Source organism: Odocoileus virginianus, chromosome 4 (assembly GCF_023699985.2).
Source record: "Odocoileus virginianus isolate 20LAN1187 ecotype Illinois chromosome 4, Ovbor_1.2, whole genome shotgun sequence".
NCBI classification, from domain to species: Eukaryota; Metazoa; Chordata; class Mammalia; order Artiodactyla; family Cervidae; genus Odocoileus; species Odocoileus virginianus.
The window spans coordinates 11,496,633-11,518,492 of NC_069677.1; the positions used below are offsets into that span (position 1 = coordinate 11,496,633).

The following is a 21,860-nucleotide window of genomic DNA, read 5'->3' on the forward strand; positions in this document are numbered from 1 at the left end:
AAACTCGACTTTTCTCAATCCTAATTATTGACTCCAAGACTGCTTCTGCCCTCTTCTGGCATCTATTGATGGTCTGTATAATCCACTCTAGTCCACACTGCTGTACTGTCACACATGGTCTATGAAAGAAGCCTCCTAATTGGTGCCCAGGCATTCACCCTGACCTTCCGCTAATCTCTTCTCCATTCTGAAGCCAATGTGATCTTTTTAAAGTGTAAGCTCTTCACATCTATGGCTTCAACCCCTTTGAAAGCATCCGTTTGCTCTTAGGATGAATACCAAAATCCTCAGTATGCCCTGTGAGGGCTGCATGACCTGGACCTTGGCCCTCTTCTCCTCACTGCAGCCACTTTTCTTCTTGTTTCCTGCCTTGCAATCTTCCTGGCCTTCCAGGAAGGCCAGGTTTCTTGTGTCAGGTTTCTTGCCATCTCAGGCCCTTTGTTTCTTCTGCCTAGAAAATTCTTAGTCCTCTCATGCCACAGTCTACCCCATTTGCTCTTTCTTCTTAGCCCATCCTGACCCTCTGACTAACTCCTCTCCCCAAGTCACATCTCTCACAGTACTCTGTATTGTTATTTCTTAGAGCCTATCACCATTATTGACTATCTCAGCATTTGTTTGGTTACTCAGTTGCTTCCTCCACCAGATGTTAAGTTCATGAGGGCAGAGACATATCTGTTTTATACCCCCACTACATCACCAAATCCAACAAAATACTGATTCACAGAAGGGACTCTGTCACTATTTATTAAATCAATGAATGAAGACCCAATAAACACAAGGTAATGTGTTGGGCATTATGGGTAAGAAAGAGATCTAGAAATAGGGAACAGATATTATGAAGAAAATCAGAGGACTTCTGGGTGGTCCAGTAGTTAAAATGCTACACTTCCAATGCAGGAGGCATGGGTTCGAATCCTGGATGGGGAAACTAAGATCCCATGTCCTGCACAGCCAAAAATAATTAAACTTCTTAAAAATAAATTAGCAAAATATTTTTAAATGAAAAAGAAAATCAAACTTACCTAGTTTGGGAAGATTAGAAAAGGTTAGCATTAAAGTTTACCAAGTGGGTAGAGTTTATCTTGGCAGGACTGGCACTGGGAGTGGGGAGGAAAGTCATTCTAAATGGATCAAACATCTAGAACAGGGAAAGGGAGAAAGGAAAATATAGGATAAGATTGGGACATGCACAGTAAATATGCCTGATGAAGTGTGGACTTTGTGAGGTGAGATGTGGGAAACAAGGCTGAAATGATTGGTTGGGTCAAATCATGGCAGACACTAAACACCATTCAAAGGAATTTGGGCTTTGTTGGTCGCACCTAAGAAATACTGAGAGTTGTTTTAGCATGATGGTTACAGAATTACTCATATCTTCACCTTTATGTGTGACTCTTTATATGCTCTCATTCTTTCTCTCGACTCAGAGTGAGTCTAAAGTTAACCTATCCACATGCTCTGAGTCTGATGTTTTGTACCCACTTCCATCTAGTACATTCAACATCTCTTCTCTCCCTCATATTGTCAGCTGCCTCCTTTCCTTCTGCCATTTCACACCTCTTTGTTGCTTCATGTTCACTGAACTGGAACTTCTCTTGATTTTTCCTTCCCTGGATCTTCCCCTACCTTCAATAATAGTTTTTGTTGCTTCCATTCTGATGTCCATGACACAAATTCCAAGATGGTATCTCTGAAGTGACTTACTCCTAATACAGTTTCATATTCACTGTTTATTTACTCAGCACATTTTTGCAAACCTACTATGTGCAAGGCAGTATTACAGACTGGAGATGCAGCAGTGACACCAAACAAGCTAGTCCCCAACCTTATAACTCTCAGTTCTCCTGTGGAATCAGGAAATGAACAAGCAAACACAAGACCAAATGGTGACACAGTGAACACTGTCACTGTTAGTCTTTATAGTTTGATGTCAACTTCCTTCAGTCTTGGCGTCAGAAAATTTTCTTTTTTCTCTCAAACCAGCAACCTGGCTTGACTTCCCTGTTTGGGGCAAAAGCAGAATTTTCCAGACACCCAGGTTTATATCTGTTGATCCATTTTGGGCAATATCCCCTGATAGCCAGCCAATCCACATCCAAGTCCTAAGGATGATTCCCTCAAAATATCTATCACATCACCCTGGTCAGGCCCTGTTTACCCTTTATTTAAATTCTTTAAGTAGCCTACTAAATCTCACTGCCTACTGCTTTCTGGGATGTTGCCCCTGCATTATATCTTTTCTACTGATACCAAATTCATCTTCCTAAAACATTTCTTTCAACATCTCACTTGTCTGTTAAACGCCTTCAGTAGCATGTATACTTAGAATAAAGTACAGTCCCATCTCCAAAGATATTTACATAATTTTTTCTTCCTATATATGATCCTTTAGAGACCCTTATCTGTTATATACACTAAAATACACTTAAATTAGATTGAATCATGTGAAACTGCCATTTTTGTGGATTGGATCCAAAATGATTGATCAAATATTGGCAATTTGTAGGTTGCAACCTAATTGCACTTACCAAATAATTGGTTACCTGTATGTCTCTCTCCCATGTTACATTGTGAGTTGCTTGATGATCATGGCTTGGTTTTAATGATACTTCTATCTTTACTGTCTACTACAGCATCTGGTCCATAGTAAACTATGGCAGTCAGCTGCCTCCACTCATGTCATGATCTGCTCCTGCTGCTTCCATTTCCCGTAATGCCCACTGACTTTACCTAATCACATCCTACCCACCACTCACTTCTAGCCTGACTCATGCCTCCTTCACGGAAAAGCTCACTATTTCTCCACATTAATCCTCTGCTACCACCTCAGAGCCACCAATATTGGTTTCCCACAGTCAAATGTTATTCTTTAACATCCAAAGCATGTATATTATACTGTGCATACAGTTGCACTTTAACAATGAATTGAATGATGTCTGTTTCTAGCCTTTACTTTTCACCCTAGGATCCAGCACCATATTTTCAATTGTCTATGACATAACTGCTCTTGAATGACTCTTTGTAGTCTACTCAACAGAACTGAAACTAAACTCATATGCCACCTCCCAGGTCTGCTCCTGGTCTAGATCCCCATCCACAGCTTGGTCTCTAAGCCATCTCAGCTCGTCCTTCATTCTCTGTCCTTCTCCTGAAATAACATTCCACTGGATTATCACAGTGGCTGCATTTTTCTCAGCCTGCCTTTAGACTTTTATATAATATATCAAGTTTATCCCTGAGAGCTTCAAGAGAAGAAGCATGTCTCCCAAACCACAGCAACATTCTCTAGGACCTAGAGCGTCCTGATAAACTGGCCCCTTCCCCTTGGTCCTACCCTTCCCTTGCTGTCTGCAGATTACTCTTCTCACATTTTCTGGTAGATATGTGTGATTATATCTTCACTAAAATATAATGACCCTTCAAATCATAATCACCTTTGTTAGTATATGTCTAACACATGCTGCATCACTGTGTCTCTAAACTTATCTCTCTGTCCTGAAAAATGTTTCTGACCTCAGGAAGAATGTTGCTGGAAGGCATCTTCATCATTATTAGAATGATATTAGAATGACTCTCTGGAGTCCCTTCCATCAGCGCTTTATGAGAAAGCATCTTCTTCCAGTTTGCTATTGTTTCCCATGGGTAATTTTCATCTCAGCAGCTAAACCCTGAGACCCACTAAAAATAAGGCTTACATGTGATACACTGTATTATCAGCAATGCATTGAGGTAGAGTGGGCATTCACAGAGAGGGCTCAGAAAAGACTTGTTTGAATATGTTTTTACGTGTATAATTTATGTTCGTGTGTACCTATGAATTTTGGTGTGTCTCTGACTGTGTTTCCCGTGTTGCTCTCTAAGAAGGATTCACTCACGTGGTTTGGGAGGCAGGGATAGCTTAGATATTTCCCCTGGCCATCAAGTTCATGACATTACAAACCAATAAGCCATGTGTTCCAAAAGCTCATGGCCACAGCTGACACAGGTGAAGAGCCTACCTGAGCTGCAGCCTGGGGTTATTTTTCTTTTCCACCTGCCTGGGATCTTCCTTTTCCCTCTAAATATGAAAGACTGACTCTTCTGTTAAACACTAAAAGGAATGTGGATGTGTATATGTGTGTGTGTTTGTGCTTCTGTATGCATATATACAGATACTTATATATACATATATGTATGCATGTATGTATATATGAAGGAAATACACCAAAATGTAAGTAGTGGTTATTTCTGGATGGTGGCTTTTTCCAAATTCTCCACGATAAGTCAGATTACTTTTATTAATCAAAAAAAGAGTAGATGTTATTTTTAAGGACAGGAAGGGTCACAATTATTAGATGGTTTCTGGATCAAAACTCTGTGTGAACCAAAGACAAAGGGATGAGCAGGTGACTAGTAGGTTACAGGGGGATGAAGTTCCCCTCAATATCTGAAGATGAGAGAAAGTGACCAGATGGTGAATTTGGGCTGACTTGCAGGATGGGCCAAGGTTACTGAAGGTTGTTAGTTGAGGAACTGGCAACTTTGTTTGGTTTTTGAAGGTCAGGAGCCTTGGATAGTGAAAGGGAAGAGGAGGAAAATTCAGGCGGGGAAATAGGGAAGGTGAATAGTGGGTTCATCAGAGTTTTCCCCCAAACTCAGCTGTTTAGTAAAGTATAGAAAAGGTGAGAGGAAAAGCTTGAAATATATGCTCAAGTTCATGAAGAGATTTTATGAAGAGATATACAGTGGGATGGAGAAAAGGCAGGCAGGTTCAAGTTCGGTTTTAACCCCCTATGATTCCAGATGGAGGGGTTCCCCGAGAGATCAGTGTGGGGACACTGGGTCCCCAGGTAGGGAGGATGGGTCACCCCTGCATGGGCAGCAAGGTTCCTAACAGTAGGTTCATCATCAGGTCAACACACAGCTCCCCCACTCCCTCCCCTCCCTCCTCCTCCCTCCTCTCCTACCCTCCAGGGACAGAGCAGAGTTTCTGATAGCTTTCGGTAGAGAAAGTTTCTATCTTTTCTGAACTTGGAACAAAAAAGTTACATGAAACAAACATTGTCAAGGATGCTTCTCCCACCTGGCCTAGTCTCACAGTTCTCTCCAAAAGCAGAAGGAAAAATGAAAAGATGAAAAACAGAGGGAGTGACTTCCTTGCTGAGGCCGATTTCATTCCTTTGGGATAGTGTTCTGCAAGTGGGGACTCCCAATCTGTCACTCAGGAGGGGACACAGCAGAGCCTGTCTCTGCACCACCCCGAGGCCTCTTTGTTCTTCACCAAGCTGCTTGGCCAACCACTCCTTGCCAGATACCTCCTCACCGAATTCCAGATGAGGAGCCCTGGGGTCAGTATGAGCAGCACACACACACACGGCTAGAAGCCAAAAGTAGAGTAGGAAGCATGAAAAAACTAAGAAAGTCACAAAAATCAGTTTTGAAAAAGAGCTAAACTGAAAACATAATTCATGATGTCTTTCTGTCTGCATGATTCAACATTTGTACTATTCTGTATCTCAGTTTCCCATTCTGGTGAAGGAATATTTCCAGTCTGGGCTCTAGTTTGAAATCTGAGGTGGAGAAAGGCTCTCTTAAACCATTTAATATGGGCTTTGCAGTTCCATGTGTGTAACAGAAGAACACAGAGCAATGAAGTGCCCTCTAAGGACAAATCTGCCCATCTAATGAGAGTCATACAGTCCTTTCCCTTAGAAGCCCCTGCTGTAACTGAACAGGCCGAGGAAATCATGAAGGCTACTATAAGGAAGCGTCCAGCACATAGACGACCAAGAGTAACAATTGTCTTTTCTTCCTGAACACCTACTATGAGCCTGGCATTTTTTATGTAATTTCTTACTCAATCCTCACAATTCTTCAAGGTAAGTATCATTATCCTCATTTTTGCAGATGAGAAAAATGTAGAAGTTAAATAACCTGCCCAAGGTCACACATCCAGAAAGTGGCAGAGCTGAGATTTGAACCCAGGTCTTTCTCATGTCTGCTATGTACACTGCCTTCTGCTGGCCAAGTCCATGAACCAGAACATTTGGATGATTCAGGCAGAAACACACAAAGTAACATTTTGGCCCAGATGCTGTTAAGTCCTATCATTTCTCCCTCCTGATCAACTGAATGAAATGCACTTGATTGAAAATACCAAGAGCAAGGGGAAAAAGAATAAAAAACCAGGAACATGCCATGTTCTATGTATTATACATGTCAACTGCTCAGTCTGCTGTGCCTAACAGAACATGACGTGAGTCAGGAATTTAGAAGAGACAGTTTATTATGTCTGCCACAGAAGTAGTAACTCAGGCACATACCTGCCTCAGTGGCTTCCAAATCCATCAGACAGAAACATCTAGAACATAAAGTCAACTGAAGATGCATTTAAAAACATACTGTAAAACAGCTGCCTCAAATTCTTTGTAGAACAAGAAAGGATATAAATCTATAATATAACAAATATGTTCCCCATTTGTGGCTATTTTTATACCACTAGATGTTCTACCCAGAGACTATAGAACCTCTCTTTATAACTCAGAAAACTCATGTTATGAGTATCTAATATTAGAATGAGACCTGCTCTATATTAATAAATAAGTAAAGTGTTTCTATGAAGGAGTCTATACCTGGGCTTCCCAGGTAGCGCTAGTGGTAAAGAACCTGCCTGCCAATACAGGAGATGTAAGAGACATGGGTTCAGTCTCTGGGTTGGGAAGATCCCCTGGAGGAGGAAATGGCAACCCACTCCAGTATTCTTGCCTGTTAAATCCCATGGACAGAGGAGCCTGGCAGGCTATAGTCCATAGCGTCACTGAGAGTCAGACACAACTGAAGCAACTTAGCACATAACTGAATAGGGGGAGATGGGAGGAATCTCAATATACCCCCCCAAAAAAAGAATTCTGGAAGGTGTGGTTAATAAAAGCTGCTATCCTATCAATATGGGTCTCACTGATTCTTGCTCCTCATGGAAAATGCCCAAGTGCTTCTGGACAGTGTATACTGGCAGATGTGAAAATGCAGTTGAAATGCTACACAACTCAGGTTTTCCAACCATGTATTGTCAGGTACATAGAAAAGTCCTGTGCCTTAATGATTTTAAACCAAGTGACCCCTAGAATTACCAAGGAAACATTTCAAAAAACATCCCAGGCTCCTCACTGGCCTGCTGAATCAGAATGCCAAAGGTGGAGGGCGATTGGATATGGGATATCTGTGAATTCCAAGCTGAGAGTTATTGTCTAAATAATAGAGATTGTTGACATTTCAAAGAAAGTTAATGGCATTTTTTTAAACCACATTTTCACTTAAATTTTTCCCACTAGTCTCTGCCCTAGGCTAGATTTTCAGAAAATCATCTCAATGAGATCATAAATGGCCGTTGCTTTTTAATGTTGATGTATGGATGTTAACTACTCTTTTAAGGCACCAACTGGGCCATATAATATAATGACTTCCTATGTAAATGCACATATTTTCTCAGTTTTGGAGAACAAGTGTTCAGTTTGCCTACATGCCTGAATTTTTTATATGTCTCACATAACCATCATCAGATTTACAGGTACACAGAGACCATCACATCTTGAGGTTTAAAAGGAGATAAAAGTTTTTGTGTAAAATCTAATAAATACACATACTGAAGTGACCCAAACCACTTCTAGTTATAACATGGATCCTCACAATATGTGAGGGATGCTTTCTAAGACCTTTGGAATCCACAAACAGACACACATACAAATATCATTTAGCAAATGGATTCTCCTTTACAAAAGGCAACCTAGCACAGCAGTTAGGACCACTTTGGAGTCAAACCAACCTCAGTTCAGATCTCAGCCCCTCCACTTGCCAGTTGTATGATCCTGGGCAGGACCTTAATGCCTCAGTCTGCAAAATGGGAGTAATGGTATTACCCATTCCACATTTCATGAAATGATGCATGCCAGATACTCAGCACTTTGCCTGGCACATGGTAAACATGCAACAAATATTAGCCATTAATAATAGTGATAATAAAGCTGACACAAATAAATTAGCTATTAATAATTATGACACTGAAAATATTTTTTTAAACTGTTCTCCTCCCTTAGAATTTTAACCATTGTATAAAGAGTCAAATGTCAAAGTCAGTACTTGTAAAACTATTAAATTCTGCCACTAAAGTAAGCTCTGCAGATGTAATAGCACATCTATAAACTGGTACTGACAGTGAATTATGATGTGGGGGACTAGCTAATCAGGACAGTTGATGCCATGTCCCTACCCTCAGCCCATTAATGTAGCATTATGCAAAGGAAAATATGATTAAAATTTTTTGAGACCCTTTTGCCCTGGAAAAGGTGAGCTCCGTGGGTACCAGTACTTTGCCCTTTCACAAATACATGCATCCTGTCCCGGACTTTCTTTAGAATCTCATCTCCCTTCTGAATCCTTAGCACCCCTGACCTTCTCCACAGTTCAGAGTAACTGCCATTTGAACTCCATGCTGAGGCTTTTCTGTCCCTTAATGAACAGTTTTTGCCTGGCTAGAGTTCTTACTAAAAGGGTCTCATACTGGTTTTCTCATTTCCATAAGGTAGCCTTTGACACCATGAGCTGAACCACAGTCAAATGGGAGGTCAGACTCTTTCATTCATCTTAAACTTTTCTCTTGGATAAGAGCCATTGCTTTTTGAAATATTTCACTCTTCCAGTAGCATTAGAAGTTGTTTCTCTATGAAGGACCATCGTTCCTAAAGAAAGGATGATTCCATTGCCTCCAGTGGCCCAATAGAGATGGTAGAACCACACTAGAATATGGGGTTTCTGGCATGGCTCCATCACTCCCTCACTCGGTAATCCATTCCCTTAGCCGGCCTTGCAGTGTGCATGAACCAGCCTAGTGCCTTAGAAAAGTTCCAGATTACTATGTTACAGACCCTGGAAACACTTGAAATCAAGAGTGTTAAGTCAGTTACTACTAAAGATCTGCTGCATAAATGGGTAAACTTTTCTCAGTTTCTTTCTCTAGCTGAATGTCATGGTAAGACTTGGTAGGGCACAGGGACCCTAAAAGAATTGAAACAAGAAAACGAAACCAGAAAAAGACAGGAAAGGTATGAAATAAACACTAATGATCACTGCCACTGGACCTCTTATTTAATGTATCTCTATTTATATTATTCCTGGCTCCACTTCTCTTTGTCTGTCTGGGAAGTTGGAAAGTCACAGCAGGATTGCTCTACAGGGAACTAATGCAAAGAACAATGTGCAGGTTTGCACTCTTGACAGTATTTCACAGTTAAAAGTGGCCAGTCAGTGATCCTCCTCTGGATGCTAGACCTGGTTGACTTCTGAACCTTCAGACCAAGCACTATCCTACACAGCACTCTGCTTCCTCCATTTCCTCTAAAATAATGACTGTGTATTTGCCAGGTTGCACTATGTGCGTTGAATTGCTAGAAATACACTAGGTCACACTGATGGTTTCACTCTATTTTCTATAAAGGGCTACAGGATCTCATGAAAATTTTTGCAAAGTTATATGCAAATCACAGAGCCCCGGCCCTTTTCTTAACAGGATGGCAACCTTGCTCCTCGGTGGTACCTGGGACCTGGAGATCCTTTCTCCACTTACGTTTAGCACGCAGCTCACCGGGTTAGCCGTGCCGCCGTTGGGACCTCCCACCTGGACTCCCATCACCCACCTCTCTTGAGACTGCTCTGGCAGGGCTGGTGTGGGGTGCAACCTTTGCTCAGAGGGCAACATGTCCCATGCAAAATCTGCCCCCTGGGCCATGGGCTCACTCCTCGGGGCCCCTTGCTTCTTTCTCTACTGGGTGCAATTCAAGGTTGCCGAGCTTCTCTCCAAAGTCTAAAATGGGTGGGGCAGTAGGGACCTGTGAGTGTCCCCATGGCCCAACACACTCCCCCAGCTCCCAGTCTGAACATCAGGCCCCCGACCCTGGTGGGGGGTTCATTAGAGTTTTCCTGGAGTTTTTCTCCACGTTGAATGTTTCTTTTGTCAGTGGCCCCAATCTGGAAAAACTCATCATTTTAATCTAGCCTGCCTCCCCTATATCATGAACAGGAGGGAGAAGGAAAAAGGGACCTCTTATGGTTATGGTTTATGGAAGGTGAGGGTCAACTCCAACCGATCTGAAACACTGGCAGGAACTACTACTCCCAACAAATGTTTCATCTGCTTCAACCTACCCAGGTTTTGCCACTGTTTTCTAGCTCCTCCCTAACCTTACTCACTGCTGAGGTGTCTCGTTCGCAGATCACCCTACCAGCCCTCCTTGGCTTCCAAATTATCCTGTTGGCAGGGGTGGGTGGGAGGTGGGAGAAGAAATAAACAAACTGGCCACATGTTGATAATTGTTGAGACTAGATGATGGGCACGTGGGTGTTCGTTCTATCATTCTCTCCCTTTTGTATATGTTTGCAGTTTTTCATAATAAAAAGTTAAAAAATAAAAAAAGTCCTCCAACTCCCAAAACACTTGAGAGCCCCCACCCCTAACACAGAGTTTCATGGAAATCCCACACCAAGGCAAAAGGCAAAGGTGATTCCATTACATTATATATATATGTATTGTATATATTCATTTTCTAATTTTTTTTAAGGCCCACTGCTTTATTTTCAATAGACTAAATCTATTTATAAGAGGTCCCAAAGTTGGGTTCACTTCCCCCGGCTGGGTTATGGGGGGGGGGGGGCTTGGGTAAAGGGTTCTTTAAAATCCTGAACGTTTACACTTCCATGTATCTCACAAGCTTATTGTGAGGGTGGGACTTGTTCAGTGTTCTGAACTTTGCAGAGGAAACATGCTCTCGACTCAAAAGTGTCATGCTCTGGAATTGCACCTGGCTCAGGAAAGGACTGTCTTTGTACTTGAATTTAAATCCAATGGAGAACCTTAACATGGGCATTTGCATGACTAAGAATTGCTGCTGTCTTTTTCCATATGTCACTTTCTTGAATGTGTTCTAATAAAATTATTCTAAAGCAGGCTGTTGATATACAGTGATTTATAAATACTTTCCGTTGAGTACTGAGGCCCTTAATTTTCTACCAGGAATGCACCCCATCCCACCTTCTGGAAAGATCTGTTGAGGACAGATGCAATGGGTGTACGTCTGGCCTGGTGGTGGCACCAGTGCAATTGCCATCACAATGCAAATCATGTCAACCACTATGGATTTTGTTTTCTGGTTGCCTAGCAGCAGAATTTGTTTTCCAGGACAAAGATGGTCATATGAAGTCATGAGTGTGGTGGGGGAAGGTGGAGGGGGCAAGGCAGGACCTGGAGGATAATTCCCTCAAATAGCAAAGCAGAAGGAGAGACAAAGGCAGCCAAATAGAGAAGTTAAGTTCTAACTCATCCTGTTCACTGATAAGAGTACATTCAAGTGATTATCAGTTGTTAAGATTTATTTACAAAATTGCACTTTTTGATATCAAGTTAGAGCAAGTTCAAAATCTCAAAATGTCATTAAGCAAACTAGAAGCAAATGGAGAAAGTATATATTTCCAAAGGTAAATATTTTGAGAAACACTTTTGACTCTGATCTCTATCTCCCCTTAAGCCAGGCTGGCTAGGGCACTCCCATTAGCCATAACCAACTGGGTCAGTTTTTTGAAACAGGAAGCTTTGTTAGAAACCTTGTAAGGGGCAGAAAAGGCAGGACCAGACAAGGAGGCTTCCATACACTGAGCACCCTCCTTACACCAGATTGTTAGGAAAGCACTTGATGTTTATCAACTCCTCTGATCTTCAGAGCCATCCTGAGAGGCAGGCAGTACTTCGTTTTCCAGATAAAAATGCTGAAGCTGAGAGAAGTAAATAATTTTTACAAAGTCATAAAACTAGAGAATAACAGATCTGTGATTCAGGTGTCTGATCCTCAAACCCTTGCTTCTTCAGACCACAGGGCTGATGGCCAGCGCCCAGTCTGGGCTCTCTCCCATATACCTTGCCATGAATGCATTTAATGAATTTTGCAACCTCTGTGTGCCCTGGGGATTGGTGGAGGGAGGCAGAGCCAGCATCCTGCTCTTCCTGTTGATTGGAGATCTCTTCCAGGCCAGGGTTTTGCAACCTACGTCCACATACCGTGAACTTAGCTGTATAGAGCACAAGCTGATGAAGCTGAGATTCCCATTTGATTTTCACAGAAATTTGCTCACTCAGCAAATACTTGAGTGCCCCCATGTGCTGGGCATTATGAACTAGGTGGGCAAATACAGACTCAGCCCCTGTTGTCACAGAGTTTGCTAGTGGAGGAGGGAGGCATTAATCAAGTAATATTTGAATGGATATGTAATTATTAATATAATTGAAAGTGACCGTGAAGATCATTGAGATCCACCAATGAAAGGAGACCCAGCAGCTAAGTAGTTTAGTTAGGACAGTATAGCAAGTTAGGGCAGCACAAGGATGAGAATTCAGTAGGTTTCTGTTCCTAGACTGCCTTTTCCCTATTGTGTCACACTCTGGTCTCTTGCACACCCATAGCCAGCCCTGTGAATGCATTGATCAATCAGTACACTATCCCCAGCCTCAGAAAAACCAGATAGCACATTTTGTAATGATAATCAAACAGCATAGTGAATTGAACCCCTGAGGATGGCAGTTACCCAAGCCTTGTTTGCACACTTGTTTCAGAGCCCAAAGCAGGAACAGAGAGGCAAGGCTCCTGTGCTGTAAGAAGGGTTCTTGCAGGTGTTTCAATGTTTTGATCTGACCCAGTATTTTCTTATCTCTCAATGTCAGCAGTTGTTCATTCACTTGTTAATTCAACAAATATGTAATGAGTACTGACTAGGAACCATGCACAGCCCTCAGAACTGGGGACACAGCAGTGAACAAAACAGATTGCCTTATGGAGTGAACATTCCAGTTGGGGGAGATAGACAATAACTGAAATAAGTAAATAACAGCATATTAAGAGGGAATGAATGCTACAAGGAAAAGTAGATTAAGAAAGGCAAGTGGGGAATGCTAAGGAAGGTGTGATACATTTTTAGGTGGGATGGTTATGTTCTCGGCCATCATTTTACTTACACACAGAAAACACACACACACACACACACGGGCACGCGCGCACAGCTATATGCAGTATGATTTGAAAAGTCCCATAAGTCTTATCCTACCTCCTTCAGAGAAGTAAAGGTCTCTCAGTAGCATGTCTCAGAGCCCAATTCCTGGGTTTCCCTTTTTCCCTTTGAGTTAAGGCAGTGGTTCTCAAACTTGAAGTACACCAGAATCATCTGGAGCACTTGTTAAAACATAGATTGCTGGGCTGCACTCCCAGAGCTTGTGATTCACTCGGTCTGGGGTGGGTCCAAGAATTTGCATCCCCAGAGGCTGCTGCCGCCGCAGGTGGTCCAGGGATCTCTCACTTTGAGAGCCACTAGGTTAAGTATTATTGGAGAAGAAAATGGCAGCCCACTCCAGTATTCTACTGGAATATCCCACGGATAGTGGAGTCTGGCGGGCTATAGTCCATGGGGTCACAAAGAGTCAGACACAACTTAACAATTAAACAACAACAAGATTAATTATTATAGCTGAAAGATCTCTGTTAAAATCCTGATAAAGGATGTATCTATTCATTAGGACCCATGGACATTATCAAAGTAGCTATTCCTGGAAGAGCAGAATCCTTAAGAAATGTGACTTTTAAAAAAACTGGGTGAAGTTTCAGAAGCCACGGCCCAAGACTCCAAGCATTGAGGAGTTAGGGCAAAGGACAGATTGTGAAAAGCTGGTGACAGTATTTCACTGTTTGTCTATGAATACTTTTTGTTTTCCTAGCGTTTAATACTTTTACAAACCCTTTTATTCACTACTCTTTTTTAGCAGTTAATCTTTTAGGTAAACAGTTACAGATGTCATTATTATATTTTCTAGATAAAGAAACTGAAACACAAAGAGGTTATATGGCCTCCCTTTGGCATCAAGGATGAGAACACCAGTTGCCTTCCTCCTAATTCAGTGTGCTTTTTCTACTCACACTCTTCATAACATGAGCTATAGCTTTCTCCTGGGGTATCTACCCCGGGCCATTGAAATCCAGGACATGTAGTTGCTCTTTGCCTTTTAGTCTGTTCAAAAGCCCACTTGCTGCATGTAGCTTATCCATGTGGGTGATTAACTGTGACAAATTCTAAGCCCTGCATGAGCTTCCTCTGCCATAAACACATTTCTCTTCTACTGCCAGGTATTGTACAGAGAAAATGCAAACTCATTTTAATATTAGCCCAAGCTAGAACTAATCATAAAAGCAAAGCTGCCAGGGGAAGAGCAGACATAATACTTTCCAAAGACAAATAGAAATGGCATTTGATTATGTGTATTTTTGCTTCCATTCCATTAGTTGTGATAATTGAAAGTTTCCTGTATCACTAAAGCCTATGGGGAAATGAGAGTGGATTTTGTTAAATCCAATGACTGATGAATCACATTCCCAGGTATTTAAATATACCAAAGAAAATCATGGACATGAAAGAGAAAATCCTGTTTTCCAGTACTTGCCTTTCTTTTTGTTATTTTCTCCAGTTGTGCACTGATTCCTCATAGTGAGAAAGAAAGGTCTCCCACTGAATCTCACAGACAAGGAACCAAGAGTTACAAGGAGCTGTTTCTCTTCAGCTACCATATATGTTTAGACCATCCAAGAGGCAAAGGTTTTATTTTTTTTCCCAATTATTTTTATTAGTTGGAGGCAAAGGTTTTAGAAGCTTCATTTCTAAAACTGTCCTCATCTGCCTCTCAACTCTTTGATATTCTAACATTTTCTTCCTGTACCACCATTGGGACCACTCATTTATTCAATAAGCACTTACTCTGCACCAGACGCTATAAGAGCCACTGAACAGGCTATGAAAATGAGTTAGAAATAATCCTATACTCAAATACATGGCATATATTAGAATCATTTTATAAATCACATAGAATAGTCAAGTTGACCTGTATTCTAGATGTAGATCATAAACCCATGTGAGCATCTCCCCGTTTTAATTCTCTCTACTTACTATATGCTCAAAGATAATTAATGAGTTATTTTAGCTTCAACATAAAATAGGTATTATTGGGAAAGAAATGCCTGGGGAGAGAAGAGTGGGATAAGGAAGAAACTCTACTATGTAGCTCTGAGCACACACTGAGATGTGCATCAGAAACCCAAAAGCTTGGTAACAAGGAGGTGGCATAGGATCTAACATCTGTCATAGTTATTCCACATGTAGACCATGATAAATTGAAAATATGAGGATCATAAAACTTGGATGATTAGAATTTCCATATTTATGAAAGATACTATGTGAATGTGTTTTTCCTGAGCTTTAGACTCCCAAGCTGTGCTATAAAAATGACTATTCCTTAAAAACAAATAGTTCATGTCCACTGCAACACAAGGATCAAGCATATAAGCAAACAGGTTGGGTTGGAGGAGATAAGGTGGCATGCAGAGGATTCAGTTAATCGGATCAGTGTTAGAGACACCATGAGAAGAAAGGCAGACAATATATGTGTGCACAAATACATATGCACAGGAAAGGTGTTGAAGCCCAGTAAAAAGAATTTTGTGAGGATGTGAGCCCATTAAATAAATTGCAAATACATAATTTGAAAAGGAAGTCAAGTTTAGAAAACCAAAATGCAGTCAGAAGACAAGGATAAGGTTGTAGTTTTGATGACCCAGGTAGCTCAAGGAATACCACTCACACATCTTCCTTCTGTTTGTGTTGGGTCACCTGTTGGTACAGCAGCCCTTACTCCCTCTATTCAAAGGAGCTGCTCAGGCTCTGACTCCAGTCTGCTTTAGGTTGGGTTTTGTGAATAGCAGAATCTCAACACAGGGATTCAGGGCAGATGTCCAGCTGTATCTCAGATCTGTCCTATGAACCCTATTTCTGCCAATTTTGCAAGCCTGTTCTGGCCTGGGAGGGAGTTTTCACAGCATGGATGATGTATCCAGCCTTACCAATGACCATCAGGGTTGCTAGTGGCTTGATCATCTAGCCAGGCCTGCTGTGGGTGGGTCTGGTCATGGATGGTGGTAGCCACAGGAAGAAATAGCAGTGATGGGAGGAGGGGGTCTCGATGTATATGACCTTTGAGTTTCTGAGATAGTGGAATAAGAAGTGTTATTCTACTTGTTACGCTATCCAGGGATGCTGTTGCCTGGCAATGGTGACCTTTTCGTGGGCCTTACACCCAAGTATCATGTGGAATTTTTAGATTTGGCTGCATTCATTTTTTAGATTTTGCTGGGTTGCTGCTATGGCATCAATCAGGGTTAAAGGATCTCAGGGTGAGAGTGGGGACCAACATGTGTGCTGAGGAGGGGGCTTCTGATCATTCCTGGTATGGGTCAACTATCTTTTGGCCTATCCGGATAAAACTTTAATTTTTAACTAAAACTATAAAATGCAAAAACATTATACCTTACATGTAGATGTAGATCATTAGCTGAATAAAGAACCACTACAGTTTTATAGGATCCATGTCAGATCTTACTAGTAATTGGATTTGCCATTGCTATAAAATAAGTCTCATGAGGGCAGCAATTCTTGTCTGCTTTTTTTCACTGCAGTATCCCCACTGCCTATGCTAGTGCCAGACACAGAGTAGGCACTGTAAGTACAATTGCATATTTTTTTAGTATGCATAAAAACAGAAATATTTTCCACCTTTAATACAACCCAACTGGTTATATTGATGGTGATTACTTCCATTACACCACTGGGGAGTAGGAAGGAATTCTGAAGAATAATGTCATTCTTGGCAAAAACAAGGAGCCTGCTGCTTGAGTTCCAGGTAATTCAAGAGTAGAACACAGGTTTGTGTGTGATAGGCAAAGTTAAAACCTGAGAGCAAGGACAAGAACTGATTAACAAGAAAAGCAATTGAAAAGTTAGCAAAGGAGCTCCAAGGCTGTAATCAAATAGGCAAGCAGAAGCCCAGGTGCACAGCTATGTGTGGGAAAATACTGTGGCTTAGACACTGACATTGCAAAGGATTCTGATAAATGTCGATTCTTCCCTCAACAGTTTTTATTGTATTATACACCCATGAATTTTAAATATATCATTTGACTTTTGGGGCTCTGTAGATTATTTCTAATTAAGAATGGCAAATGGGACAATTGAAAAAGGAAAAGCACCAAGGGCCAGGAGCAATAAAAAGAAGAATAAACCCAAAAGCACACGTGTCTAAAAATTTGAAACAGTTGCTATGAAAAGTCAAGTTTGAAAAATGTCTCTCATTTGATTTGCTTCACTGAGTTGGTCGCCAATGAAAAGAACTACAACTCCAAAGACAGTGTTGATTGCAAATGCACTTTTCCCCACTGCCCTGTCCTATCACCATGCTCATGATTCTCATTACATATTCCTGAAGTTCCAGGAAGTGAAAATGTGAGAATTGATGCATCTGTTCAAGTCAGTCCAAGAGATGGTCAACAATGGAATGTGATGCCAGTTCCCTGATAACAAGTGCAGCTGGCTTTCAGCTTGATTTTATGGAGCTTTAGGACTATTTCCAAAGTACACACAAGGAAAATAAAATATAGTCCTTAACTGCGAGAATTGTATAGCCCAACTGGGATAGAAAATATATACTCAAAGAACAAAATTCACACTATGTAGGAAGCATAGCTATTGCATTAATCTAAGAGATTCCAGAAGCTAGAATTATCTGTTCTTCCTCTCTTTATCCAATACCAAGGATGAGTCATAGCATATAAAAGCCATAATCTTCAGGTTGTTTAAAAAAAAAAAATAAATATAATAATAATCATGATAGTAATAGTAACAACAACAATAATAAAATCTAGTAGGTCTTCCCAAATTGCATTTAATGTGTATATGTTTATGTTTGTCTTAGAATAGACCCTTTACATATGTATCCCTTCCTTAGCTTCATCTTTCTTACCACTCTGTCAATACTCCTGAGCTCCTACTAGTATTGATCCCTAAGACAGTATCTTCCCCATCCAGGGAAGAGAATGAAAGCAGATATATCTGTCAGGACAAGCTAGGCTGTGCTCTGGTAACAAACAAGTCTAAAAATACTGGTGGCTAAAAAAGCAAAGATTTATTTCCTGCTAACACTACATATTCATAATGGGTTGGCATGGGGCTCTATTTGTCACAGAAAATCAGGGACCCTAGCTGATGTATCATCTTTTAAAGTTGCTGATTACCATCCCAGACAGAAAGAGAATTTTAAATAATCTTAACCCAAAATTAAATGATCCAGCCTGGAAATGACTGAACTTCAATAGCCAGGACTAGTCATGTGGCCCTACAAAACCAATAGGGGCCAGCAAACCAATCGAGTTATGTGTCCAGAAGGTAAAAAGCTAAAAGTGTTTCGTGAACATCAGAATGACTACATTAGCAGTAACCTCAAGTCATATTTGCATGTAATTTACATTTTGGCTCTAACTCAGATTTCAAATATTGCGTCTACTCAACAAGTATGTGTATGTATGTATGTGTGTGTGTGTGAATTTCAAACATATACATTGAAATACTGTTATTCATGTTTGAGTCATTGTTTTATGTTATTCCCACTGCCTAATTTTCACTAGGCTTCATCCCTGACTATTAGGCTCTGAATTTATTGAGTCAGTGTGTCAATGTCCAATCAGAATATAAAGATTGGAAGGCTTCTTGTTCTTAAAACTTTTTCCAGACTTAGGGAACCAGTTTTTAAGGGCACAATGTCCTGATGAATATAGAGGGACTTGAATCCTTTCATATCTTAATTTATCGTATTATTTATATGCTAACCTACCGAGTTCTCTATTGGTATCTGACATCAGCCTCTACACAGTAAGTTTTACACAGTAGGAATGGGAACTTATTAAATCCCCTGGCAAAATCACTTATTAATGGTTCAAAGAATGTTTTACCTAAGTATGAGAACATGAGCCATGTGCTACTTTAGTCCTGTTTTAACTAGGGCTATAAGATTGCATGACCTTGTTCTAGAAATCACGTTACTCCATCATTAAGCAGCCGATTTCACTGGAAAGCCAGAGCAAGCTCTACTGTAAACCACATTCAAATTTCTGCAAACACAGGGTGTTGAATACAAGCAGACCTGGGCAAGAAAATATAGGACTGCAATGAGAAAGAAGGAACCCTGCTTTGGAGTTAGGAAAATTGACTTTGCTCCTCATTCTGTTATTGACCAGCTGTATGAGCTTTGAAAAACATTTTAGCCAAATCATTTGTCTTCTGAATACAGTTTCCACATCTATGAAGTTGAAGAGTGATAGAAACTTATCTCTAAATTTCATTCATACTTAAACCTTCTGTTTTTCTGTTACTGACTTAGTTTTACCCCAGCAGTCTATGACTTTCACTGGGGAAAATCACAAGCATTCATCCTAAGTAATGTAGAATTGGGAAAATGTTATTTGTATATAAAGGATAACCTAATTTTATACATAATTATTATCTGTATTGATAAAAGAGATGTAGTATTAAAAATTAGTAATTTTTTAATGTTTAGTTTTGAAATATAGGCAGAGTTTATCAGAAATTAATATATATACTTCATTTCTCATTTACTTATCCATTTAGTTAAAAAATAGATATATTGAACCTCTACCATGTAAGTAGCTAGGTTAAGTGAGCCTAGGGGGCAGAATGGGAATTGAGGACCTTGACAAGAACATTACTGAAATAATGGATCATGGAATACAAGCTGCAGAGGAAGGAAAGTAATGAAGGGAGAGTCTTGACAGATTGGAAGATGTTGTTCAGTTGCTCGGTTGTGTCCGACTCTTTCTGACCCAATGGACTGCAGCACACTAGACTTCCCTGTCCTTCACCATCTCCTGGAGCTTGCTCAGACTCATGTCCATTGAGTCAGTGATGCCATCCAACCATCTCATCCTCTGTCGTCTCCTTCTCCTGCTTTCTATCTTTCCCAGCATCAGGGTCTTTTCTAGTGAGTCAGTTCTTTGTATCAGGTGGCCAAAGTGTTGGAGCTTCAACTTCAGCATCAGTCCTTCCAATGAATATTCAGGGTTGATTTCCTTTAGGATTGACTGGTTTGATCTCCTTGCAGTCCATGGGACTCTCAAGAGTCATCTCCAACACCACAGTTTGAAGGCATCAATTCTTCAGCACTAAGCTCTCTGTATAGTCCAACTCTCACATCCATACATGACTACTGGAAAAACCATAGCTTTGACTATATAGACCTTTGCCAGCAAAGTAATGTCTCTGCTTTTTAGTAGGCTGTCTAGGTTTGTCATAGCTTTTCTATGGGAGTCAGTAGAGGGCTCCATGTGCTAGAGGCCCCAGTGGGATTAAGGAAAGGTCATAGTAAGAATAACTAAGGAGGGTAAGTTGTGGTCAGAAAAGAGGATGTGAGACTTATCTGTCCAACTAAAATAGAGAAACAAGGGCCAGATATACTCCCCTGCTTGAAGCAACCAAAAACCAGACAAGAAATAAGAAACTATTTTCAGGACTCTGGACGTAAGACAACAAAGGACAGTGTGATCCCCAAGAGATAGGAAACAAAGTGAGCCCTGTGAACACTCTTGCTTACTGCCCTGAGTTTCCAGGTTTCGGTGCAGGAAGAGGTAAGCTAGTGGACTTTTAGTCTCACCTTCTTAATTTAATAGAAAATATGGAGCTGAAAATCCAGTGATATCAAGGCAGCTAGATTTCACAGGACAGAGTAGTGGAGAGAAGAAAGCTGCACAGAAAGAGAACTCTGGAGATATTCAGAGGGTTTCCTGCGAGTATTCATTAAATTATTGATCAGCACATGCATAAATGGAAACTCCCCCAGGATGGGGAAGAATCACCTGAATTAATTAGAGGAAAGGTACTCATTGTTCCCCAAAGAGCCTACAGTAATGCCTGTTCCCACCAGCCAGACTAGGAAACCCCAAATTCTTGGGACATCAAGTTAAGTACTTAGAGTAAGCCCTAGAAGAACTAGGCTCTGATTCTGCCTAACAAGTCTTAATAGAATAAGACTGTTTCAAAGTAACTGCATGCCAGGAAAAGCTCAAGAGTAGTTATAGGAATATATGAATATAATTGTTGAGCGCCCAAGAAAAGGTAAAATTCACAATATCTGGTATCCAATCAAAAATTACTGGGCATGCAAAGAAGCAGGAAAATATGACCCATAATGAGGGAGAAAAATCTATTGACACTTAAACAGCACTGACACACATGTTGGCATTAGCAGACATGGACATAAAAACAGTTATTGTTAAGTATTTCATACATTCAAAAAATTAAGGAGAGATATGGGAAACATAAAGACAAACCCAAGTTGAACTTCTAGAGGTGAAAACTACAATGTCTGAAGTAAAAAATACCTGAATAAGATTCACAGTAGATTAGACATTCCAGGAGAAAATATAATCATACTTGGAAGCATAGTAATAGAAACTATACAAAGAGAAACATTGAAAAAATAATAACTTTTTTAAAAGTACAAAGTATCATCATTGTTGATCCATGAAACAACCTCAAACATCCTAATATTCATGTAATTGGAGTTCCCAAAATGGAAAGGGGGACATAAAAATATTTAAAACAGTAATGGCTGAGAAAGAAAGTAGAAAATGTTAATCACTCAGTCATATCACTCTTTGCAACCCCATGGACTGTAGCCAGCAGGCTATCTGTCCATGGGATTCTCCAGGCAAGAATACTTGGAGTGGGTAGCCATTCCCTTCTCCAGGGAGTCTTCCCAACCCAGGAATCAAACCAGGTCTCCTGCATTTCAGGCAAATTCTTTACCATCTGAGCCACCAGGGAAGCCCAATAATGGCTGAAAAGGTTTCAAATTTGATAAAGACTGTAAACTGATAGATCCAAGAATCCAAATAAATCCCACA

General features: G+C 40.6%; 1 protein-coding gene across 21 annotated transcripts in view; it reads left to right on the plus strand.

Moving 5' to 3' along the window:
* The window catches only part of KALRN (kalirin RhoGEF kinase), a 668,360-nt gene that overhangs the window by 479,976 nt on the left and 166,524 nt on the right, over positions 1-21,860 (plus strand). For 6 of the 21 annotated variants that reach the window (XM_070466116.1, XM_070466117.1, XM_070466118.1 and 3 more), the window contains exon 34: positions 9,545-10,977. The exons of the other annotated variants lie outside the window; for them this stretch is intronic. In XM_070466116.1, the coding sequence (XP_070322217.1) occupies positions 9,545-9,607 (63 nt within the window). In that variant the 3' untranslated portion in view covers positions 9,608-10,977. Of the gene's footprint in view, positions 1-9,544; positions 10,978-21,860 lie in introns of those variants that run through there. 21 annotated transcript variants of the gene reach the window in all.